At 55.5% G+C, this 9,261-nt stretch overlaps 2 protein-coding genes across 3 annotated transcripts; both read right to left on the bottom strand.

The window, feature by feature from the left end:
- Positions 1 to 153: 153 nt before the first annotated feature.
- LOC107312484 (uncharacterized) lies at positions 154 to 3,771 on the bottom strand. Its single transcript, XM_085545984.1, has 6 exons — positions 3,531 to 3,771; positions 2,838 to 3,017; positions 2,551 to 2,739; positions 2,309 to 2,485; positions 2,070 to 2,211; positions 154 to 1,728 (listed from the first exon to the last, which is right to left on the bottom strand). The coding sequence occupies exons 1-6, from the start codon at positions 3,624 to 3,626 to the stop codon at positions 428 to 430; spliced, it is 2,085 nt and encodes a 694-aa protein (XP_085402110.1). The 5' UTR covers positions 3,627 to 3,771; the 3' UTR covers positions 154 to 427.
- Positions 3,772 to 4,132: 361 nt separating this feature from the next.
- On the bottom strand, positions 4,133 to 9,226 carry TAF7L (TATA-box binding protein associated factor 7 like). 2 transcript variants are annotated; one of them, XM_015860099.3, is made up of 11 exons: positions 9,007 to 9,226; positions 8,061 to 8,139; positions 7,821 to 7,954; positions 7,414 to 7,540; positions 7,168 to 7,226; positions 6,078 to 6,150; positions 5,597 to 5,713; positions 5,217 to 5,405; positions 5,020 to 5,132; positions 4,681 to 4,740; positions 4,133 to 4,533 (listed from the first exon to the last, which is right to left on the bottom strand). In XM_015860099.3, exons 1-11 carry the CDS (start codon positions 9,070 to 9,072, stop codon positions 4,489 to 4,491), a joined length of 1,062 nt encoding a protein of 353 aa, XP_015715585.1. In that variant the 5' UTR covers positions 9,073 to 9,226; the 3' UTR covers positions 4,133 to 4,488. The 2 variants fall into 2 exon arrangements, with proteins under 2 accessions (XP_015715585.1, XP_015715584.1); XM_015860098.3 differs by having other exon boundaries at positions 5,020 to 5,405.
- Positions 9,227 to 9,261: the final 35 nt, after the last annotated feature.

The following is a 9,261-nucleotide window of genomic DNA, read 5'->3' as shown; positions in this document are numbered from 1 at the left end:
GTGGGGGAGTTGCACCAGAGCTGCAGCCCTGAAAGGAGTTTAAAGCCCCTGTACCTTCCCCCCCCTCCTTGTGCTGCAGCTCCAGCACACAGCGGGAGCTGGGGGCTGTGATCAGGGATACCGGGAACGTCCAGGAACAGATCCAGCACACGGTGCCAGGGAAGAGACTTTATTTCTCAGCCAACAGAGCTCAGCAGGACCTGGCTGCAGGCTGCAGGAGTGGTGATTTGGGGCAGGGGAGGCAGCAGGAACATGGCACTGGGGAGCTGCCAGCCCCAGTGGAAGAGCAGCTTTGTTCCTGTGTTACTGCAGTGTCCCCAGTCTGTGGGAAATAGGATCCTGGGGGCACTGCGGCCCTTCTGCCCCTGCTGTGCCTCCCATGGGCAGCCTTGCACCCTGTCCCCCATTCAGCAGCAACCATCCCCACTCAGGCCTGCCCGTGCCCCATTGCAGTGGCCTCGAGCTCCCTGCTCTCTCTGCAGTTTTCCAGGGGTTCCTCCACTCCTGGGGCTGCACCATCCCTTTCCTCAGCTGGTGTGAGGTAGGAGGGCACTTCTGTTCCCCCACCCAGCTCCTCATCTGCACCCGAGGGCCTGGCCTGGAGCACTGCCCCATTGGTGAGGCTGGTGAAGGGGAAGTTGTCTGCTTGCTGCTCCCCACAGCTGCCCTGCTCCAGCTGCCCCTGGGATGTCCCTTGGTCCAGAGATGTAGGTGCCATTTCTGCAGCTCTGCCTGACTCCTCCCCAGCCATACTCTTTGCCTCGGCTCCCTCTGCCCCACCAGCTTCCTGCCCCAGCATGAGCTCTCCTTTCTCTGATACCTCACATTGCCCTACAGCCAGCTTTTCCTCCTCTGCTGCTGAGTTCTCCTCCTCCTCTATTTTCTCCTTCTCTTCTTCCCTCACCACTGTCCCTTCCCCTTCCTCCTCCTCTTCCACTGCCTCTTTCTTCTCTTCTTGTTCCTCCACCACTGCCTCCACTTCTTCCACCTTCTCCTCCTCCTCCACCTCCCTCACCTCTTCTTCCCCCTCTGCTGTCTCCTCCCTCTCCTCCTCCTCTTCTGCTGTTTCTTTTTCCTCTTCATGTTCCTTCTCCATTGTCTTCTCCTCTTCCTCTTCCACGGCGTCTTTCACCACTTCTTCCTCCTTCACCATCTCTTTTCCCTCCTCCTCCACCATTACTTTTCCTTCCTCCTCCTTGTCCTCCTCCTCTTCTTCCTCTTCATGTTCCTCCTCCTCCTCCTCCTCCTCCCCTTCCTCCAGCCCCCTCTCTGCCCCACAACTCTCCAGCTCTGCCCTGCAGGCACCCAGCTTTATTTCCCCACCCTGTCCCACCCCATTTCCCACCTCTTCAGCCTCCCCTGGCTCTGCTCCTCTTCCCCGTTCATCCTTTCCACATCCATCCCCATCCTTTCCTCCTTCTCTTTCACCAACCCCTTCTTCCCCCATTCCTGTTGCCTGCTCCCCAACAAGGGACCCACCCTCCTCCTGCTGCCCCCCACCCATGGCAGCCCTCCCCCCCCGGGGCTGCTGGAATAGCCCCTGATAACGCTTCCTATCCTCTACATGCTTCTTCCTCATCCTCTCCCCCAGCAGCTTCAGCTCCTTCTTGACAGCGGCTGCCATGGCGGGGTCCAGGTGGGCCACACGATGGAAATCCTCCCGTGCCTCCTTCTCATTCCACACGGCCGCGTGCGCCTTCGCCCGCTTGAAATAGGCCTTGGCATTGTCTGTGGGACAGAGCCAGTGGGGTCACTGGAGCCCCCAGGAACCAACATGGGTGTGGGCGCTCCCATGGGTAAGGGTACATCAGGGAGCTGGGCACCATGAGGTAGGAGAAACTGGTTATGGGGGTACTTCTGTGGGTAAGGGACTTAAGGGATGTTGGGAGAGCGCTGTGCTGGGCTGGGGGATCAAGGGATGTGGGGTGTCATTGTGGGTGAGTGAATCTGGCTGAAATGGGACATTGTGGAACCCAGAGGACGGAGCACTGTCACAGATAGCAGGTATATGTGAGCAGGGAGATCAGGGGTCATGAGCACACCGTGTGGGGGACTCAGGGCATGGGTACCGTTGTGTTTCTGGAGCAGCTCCGTGGTGTGCTCCAGCACCTCGTAGTACTCTCCCAGCTCCAGTTGGCACTGGCAGTAGTTGAGCACCAGCGGCGTGACCAGGCTCTCCAGCTTCAGCCAGCCTTCCTCCCACGGCTTCTCCTACCCAGTGGGGTATCATGGAGGTGGTCATCCCCTTACCCAACGGGGGACTGATTGGCCAAGGAAGGGCCGGCAGGGACGGTGGGAGGTGGCCCACCTTGGCCTGGAGGTTCCTCAGGCAGATGACGGCCTCCTGGTACTTCTCAGCTGCACGCTGGAAGTCCTTTTGGAGGACCAGGCGGTTCCCCTCACTGTGCAGCACGGGCACGGCCGCCAGCTTCTCCTCCTTGCTCATGGCCCAGGTGTCACGCTTGTAGGCCGAGGGCTCCTCCACCTGTGTGGGCAGTGGGCACTGAGCCCCTTCCCCGGCCGTTCCCCATCACCCTGCCCTCTCCTTACCCGGAACAGCTCCATGATGAAGATGAGGGGCTGAGGTGTTCGCTGCAGCTCATCCAGGTCATCGTAACCCGTGCTGTGGTAGTCAAACATGTTGCCCATGCCGCAGCGGTGCTTCTGCCCTTCCAGGGGGTCCCGGCCCTCTGCGATCCTCCGCATGCCTTTGGAAACCAGGGCATACATCCCTGTGTGCTGCAAGGGGATGGAGGACATTGCCACACGTCTTTGGGCTGCACAGCCCAGTGCAGGATGCAGATGGGACTCATCGTACCCCTGAACCCCTCACTCACGATGGCATCGCACCAGAACTCCGCAACCTCCCCTGTCCTCATGGAGCAGAGCAGCGTCTCCCAGATCTCGATCTTGAACATCTTGCCAACAATGATCTCCATGGGCATGCCGGCCTCCCGGCTGTCATCGATCACCGTCCGCTCAAAGTTGTCCTTCAGTGTCTGGAAGTGGAAAGTGATCTGCCCCAAAGAAAGGGTGGAGGTGACGGAGTGCCCTTGTGCCTGGCCTTGGGGCAGGTCTATGGGATAGGAACTGCCTGCCATGGGGCCAGGACATGAGGACAAGCCTGCTGCTGGTGATCTGCAGGTTGGATTGGCAGCTCTCCATCTGCAGCGAGGAGACTGTACCTCCTACCAGCTCAACTTAGATAGAAAGCAGCTGGTGGAGCATCTTAATAGGCTCATCTCAGGGCTGCTTCCCTTGGGTACCCCTTTATAAGCCAGGACAACTCCAGGACGTCATGGCATCCACATGGATCCATCCGTCGATATGGGCTGAGGCTCTCAGAAACACTATTGGCCCCTCTGCCCCCATTTGATGTGTCAGGGAAAGCAGGAGGATTTCCAGCACCCCATCGTGGCTGCTGAGCCCCGCCACGCCTGGCAGAGCACTGTGGTGATGGGCAGGGAGGGAGGTGTCAGAGCTTCTCCCTTCTCTCTTGGGGCTCTGGGATAACAACCAACACAATTTACCTTGCTCCCATCCTGGAACTTCGGCAGCTCCCCTTGTCCTCCGTGCAGGATCTTCTTTCTGACCCCTTCCACATTCAGCAGGTAGGTTTCCTCCATGGCCTCCCCCAGGACAGGTCACACTCCTACGTGCACTCAGGCCCTTCCCAAGCTCGGTGTTCTCCTGAGGCAGCTCCCTTTCCAGACTACAGGCATGTCATCCCAGAGCTGCCACCCAGCCTCCCGCTTCCTGTGCTGGCTGCACCCACACTACGGCAGCCCTTGCCCCTTCCTCAGCATGCAGGATAACGCTGTCCCAGCGTGATGCACTCTGTTGTGTTCTGCCAGCTGCCAAATAGAACTGCCTTTCTAATCCTCTTCCCACCCTGCCAGGTTAATCTGGGATTTGCCTGCCTATTCTGTGAGGAATTAAAGAAACTCCCTAATCAGGAGGACCTCCTTCCTTACACAGCCTGGGAGTGTGGGGGGGTCCCCTTTGCACACAGCCTCCCTTTGACCCAGCTGTGCATGGAGCACTCCCGCCAGGGGAAGCAGAAGCCAGGTGGCAAACTAACAAGAGGCACTGCCAGCCTGTCCCCTGGAGAATACAGAGGAACAGAACAGGGTTGGAAATGGTCCTTTACTGAGTCTGGTTTGCAGACAAGCATTTCCCAAATACAGTGACAAGGTCCCACCAGGGTACAGCCCACCACATTCAAGACTCAATGAGGTGCACAGAGCTGCACCACACTGACCCAGGGAGAACCAAAACCCTCATGAATATTTACAGCCAGTCCCAGCATGTGGCTGCTCTCACAGGTCTAACTCTATAGCCAAGCTCAGCACAAGGCAAGGAGGAGCAGTGCTGGATGCAGAACCTCTTGCACTGCCCTAAAGCAGCAGCAGTGACTTCAGCATGAGATGGAGCACTTCCAGCTGCTCTTGTCTCTGTGTGCCCTGCTGCTGTGGTCAGGCCCATGCCTCACTTCTCCATGAGGGACTCCAGCTGCTCCTGCAGAGATGTCATCTGGGGAGAAGGAGAAAGGTGTCACAGAAACACAGCCCTGGGCATCCCGCCCACTGTGGAGTTACTGCAGACCTTCCACCTGCAGTCGTGGCTGCTTTGCCTGTATGCTGCAGGGAAGCACACCCTGCACTGTGGGAGATTCCTCACCTGCTGCTTCTCTCGCTCTTCCTGCTGTTTGAACTCATCCAGCACAGCTTGGAGACGGGTCTACAAACACACCAGACCACAATTATCAATACATTCTGTTAATGGCTGCTGGTACGGTATGTCAAACAGTGCAGTGATTCCCAAACTGCACTAACCCTCATCTCCTGCAGCTTCACAGAGTGCTTTGCCTCTGTGGGAAAATGCAGGAACGTATGGTCACAGCACAATTATTCTTAACCCAGCATGCAGTTGCCCCTGGCCACCATGGTTTTCCCAGGACAGCACTTGAATCAGTCTACTAAGCACATGACTTCAAAGAGACCGTGGGAGCTCTCTCACCTTGAGGGCTAGGTTCTCTACTTTCATGATGAGATCTTCCTGGCGCTTCCTCCTGTCCTGGGTCTCCTGGAGTTTACTCTTCAGGTTGTCGATCTGTTTCTGGATGCCCATGACTGGAAGAGAATGAGCTGAGACCTGCAGCAGAGGCTGCGCCACCCAGCACCCCATTGATTCTGCAGCATTGCCACCTGACTCACCTATCTGGTTGGAGCCCTCATTCTCCTGCTGCTGCCCATCCGATTCACTTGGTTTGTCCTGCAGCTGCCTCTCCAAGTCCTCCTCGGTGTCCATAATGTTCAGGTCTTCATCGTCATGATGATCCCGCTCATCTTCATCTTCGCTGCTGCTGCTGATGTCATTAAATATCTCCCGCAGTTCATCATGTTCTAAAGAGTGAAAAATGGAAGAGGAAAAACAGAGCTGACCAACAGCCCAGCACCCTGTGCCAGCCATGGGCCCCATCAATATACGGTGTCCATCTCGCACTGCCCTCTCTCCTTTGGGCACTTCCACCCCCATCAGGTCGACCTGATTAACTTCATAGCTAGAAAAAAGGCAGCAGCCTTTCCCACTGTACCTGAGGAGCCATGGCCTTGTTTATGTCCCGACATCCCTGGGGAAGAAATGTCCAGGCTTGTGAGTGAACCATGGTTGTCCACTTCTTTTGTTTCATCTTCAGCAATGACTTCCCAGCCTGGCAGTTGGAGCAGATGAGTCAAGGATAAAATGAGCATGAAAGGTGCAGAAAGCTAAAAACTGCAGCTTATCACCCCCTGCCTCACAACTATGAATACCCACAATGAGCCACCCCAGCTCCCCTGTTCGGAGACCTGCCCTCTGCTGTTACTTAAGGTCCTGCTCAGTGCAAGGAAGGTCACCGGGAAGAAACAATAAGCTTTGAAAAAGGCAAAGATGAAGTTCTAAAACATCTGCGTCACACGTATTTGCCCCCTAACCTCTGACGCCCACAGAGCTGAACTCAGCTCTCTTCACAACCCCAGGTCACGCACACTGCCTCAGCCCCCCACCCCCCAGCTTTTTCTCCCCTAAAAAGATACGGACACTGACAGCTTCAGCATCGGTGCTCAGGAGACGCTTCACCTCCTTCTCCACATCAGGAGACTCGATGTACTGCACCAGAGAGGGGAAAGAACAGGCAGCCCATGAAACAATTCGTGCAGGTAGTTGTGCATTGCTCACCTCCTACATGCAGCCTCTGGACCAGTTTCAAGCCTCTCTTCTCTTATTCCTTCCACCTGACCTTTGCTCATGCTCCACTCAAGAAGTAATGTATGTACCTCCAGAACAGTGATCCATCTTTCCCTGTGCAGATCTCCCTGCCGGGCTGCACGCACTCACTTTTCTACCACTCCGGGCACCCACCAATAGAACTCCTGCAATAAGACTTCCTATGTGTATACTGGGAGTGCCCAAGGTGCCATTCACTGATGAATGGTCAACTCAAAACGCTTCCCATCTCTCTCAAAAGGTTTCATTTGTCACTTTTAAATCAGCCCTGTGTCTTCAGGTAGTGACAGCTCATCTCTCCCGAGGGCTATATGAAATAATCTATCTCCCAAATGCCACGCTAAATACCACTCCGCTGTGAGCTCACAAACCTCAAAGCAGAGAGCAGTTCTTCCCAGCCTCGTGGTGCTGCATCTCCCCAACACCTTTCCTGGCTAATGCGTTTGTACTGAGACAGAGCCTCCGAGCTCCATCTGTTGTCACTCCCCCAGCTGAAATAACAGCTATTCTATTTGTAGTGCTGCTTGTTGGGGAAGCGAACGAGCCATTTCAGGATTTCAGCTTGGAAAGCAGGGCTGAGTGAAGTCTTACTTCCACGCGACCCTTTCTTCTCCGTGAGCAGGAAGAGACGCGCTGTGACAAAGCAGCCACAAGAATGGAGTCCAGCAGTTCTCAGCACTGAGTATTTTCCCACCTCAGAGGCATTTTGGAAACATGAGAGAAGCAGCCAAAGAAGGGTTTAAGTACACTTGCCTGCTTTCCCCCTCACCTCTAGCAAGGTAACAAGCGAAACAATGCTAAGACACTGCTTTAGGATGGATAATTACAGCTCCAACGTCTCCACCTTCTGATTCTTTGGTTATTGCACCTGCACCAGTCAGCATGACCGAAACAACTCACCTTCTTCTTAGCTGTCTTCCGGAATCTTCTCTTCCGTACATTTTTCAGGGGAAGAGTAACTGCAACAGAGCAGATTGCACTGAGTCAGGCAGGCGGCCTAAAGGGGGAGCTGGGTCTGGAAAACCTGATCTGCCAAGAGGGAGAAGTTCCCTTCAGGAAGCCAGACAGCACTAAAAGCAGAGCAGCAGCACAGCCAGCACCCAGCAGAGCCGTGGGATGGAGAGCACTGGCAGAGCCTCTACTCACTGCCATGGTTCCAGATGAATTTCTTCTCTCTGTCCTTGTCCTTTTTTTTGTTGGCCTTGGGGTCAGTGCTCACAGTCTGCTCTTCCAAAGGAGGGTAGAGATCGCCATCCACAGTGCAAACAAGCATCTGAAACCCCCATATAAACACAAAGGTTGCTTATGGCAATGCAAGAATCAAAGGACGTAAAGGCTTTGCTGGAAAAGGAACAGTGGCTGCCAAAGGGATTCACATGCACAATGAAAACCCAAATACCAAACCGATGTAGGACATTTTGAATTACTAATATGACAATACAGAAACTGGCCATGTTGTACCAGGGGTCGATCCATCAAAGTGCACACAGGTTTTCTCAGAGAGAGGAGCAGGCAAAGAAGCTGCTGAGACAGGCAAAAAGAACAGCCCATACCTGGCAGATATCTGCTGTCTTATAGAAGGTTTTCTTATCGATGGTTTTTAAGCTCTCGATGATGCAGGGCAGGTCCACCAGCTTGGCTGCCAGCGGCACCCGATCCACACGAACGATCCCATGGCGCCCATCGGCTGTGGAAAGCCAAGGGGCAGCTTAGTGCTGGGAGGGTTGGAGAGGAGGAAAAGCTTTGTCTCAGAAGGAGCAACGAGGTGCTGGGACGGGCTGCTGCTCACTCACCGTGCAGCTCAATGGTGAGTCTGTCCTTCAGGTTGACGCTCCCGGACTGAACTGCTCTTCTCACAGTGGAGGCGTATTCCTGAAATGATCAGGCAGAGTTATGCTGGGACCTGCTGTGTTGCTGCCCCCGAGAGCCACTGAAGGTTTGTGCCCAGTCTAGGTGAGATATTAGGAGGAAGTGTTTCACGCAGAGGGTGGTGACGCACTGGAACAGGTTGCCCAAGGAGGCTGTGGATGCCCCATCCCTGCAGGCATTCAAGGCCAGGCTGGATGTGGCTCTGGGCAGCTGGTTGGTGACCCTGCACACAGCAGGGGGTTGAAACTGGATGAGCACTGCAGCCCTTTTCAACCCAGGCCATTCTATGGTTCTGTGATACCCAGCTTTAAACAACACAGTCAGCCCAAGGCAGAAAACAACTCTAAAAGGCAGCCTACAATCTGCAGGGGAAGCTGTACCCTCCTCCAAGAATCATGCATTAACTCCATGGGCCCATTACTGTTTGTGTGCTTCTTCTCCTCAAAAGAAATGAAGCTGTGACAGCACTGTGAGGGCCCTGACCATGAAATCCTGCACAGCAGCTGAGGGTACAGCTGCCCTTAGCAGCCTCACGTGGTCTCACGACCCACTGCCTCAGGATAAGCACATGCAAAATAGCATCAAGAGCGCTGACAGCAACAGCAACTAATGGCTTATCATTTGGTAATCATAGGATGGCTTGGGCTGGAAGGGACCTCAAAGCCCACCCAGTTCCACCCCCCTGCCATGGGCTGGCTGCCCCCCAGCAGCTCAGGGCCTCAGCACCCTCTGAGTACAGGATTTCCCCCCGACATCCAACCGCAATCCCCCCTCTTTTAGTTTTAACCCATTTCCCTTTATCCCTCTTCCACCGCACAGCCCCGCGTTGCGGTCACGGCTGTTCGGACGGAGGGGGCGGTGGGCGCTCACCGGCGGCAGCCGCAGCACGAACTGGCTCTCCAGCTCATGCGGAGCGTCGTCCTTGCTCTTACTCATCCTGCTTTATTCTTCCCCTTCACCTTCAAGGAAACAAAGAGATCGAGCCGAGAACGCGGCAGCTGAAAGTCGGCCCATAAACGAGCGCAGAGCCCGGCTCCCGACCCGAAGCTCGGCTCCGAGCTGCCGGGCCGCTCGGTCCGCCGGGCGGGGCGATGCCGGGGCGGAGCGCGGTGCGCCGTCCGGGCT

The sequence above is a fragment of the Coturnix japonica genome, chromosome 4, assembly GCF_054131305.1.
Source record: "Coturnix japonica strain WE chromosome 4, WE-NBRP24, whole genome shotgun sequence".
In the NCBI taxonomy this organism is placed as follows: Eukaryota; Metazoa; Chordata; class Aves; order Galliformes; family Phasianidae; genus Coturnix; species Coturnix japonica.
This window is presented reverse-complemented; position numbering and strand designations above follow the sequence as displayed.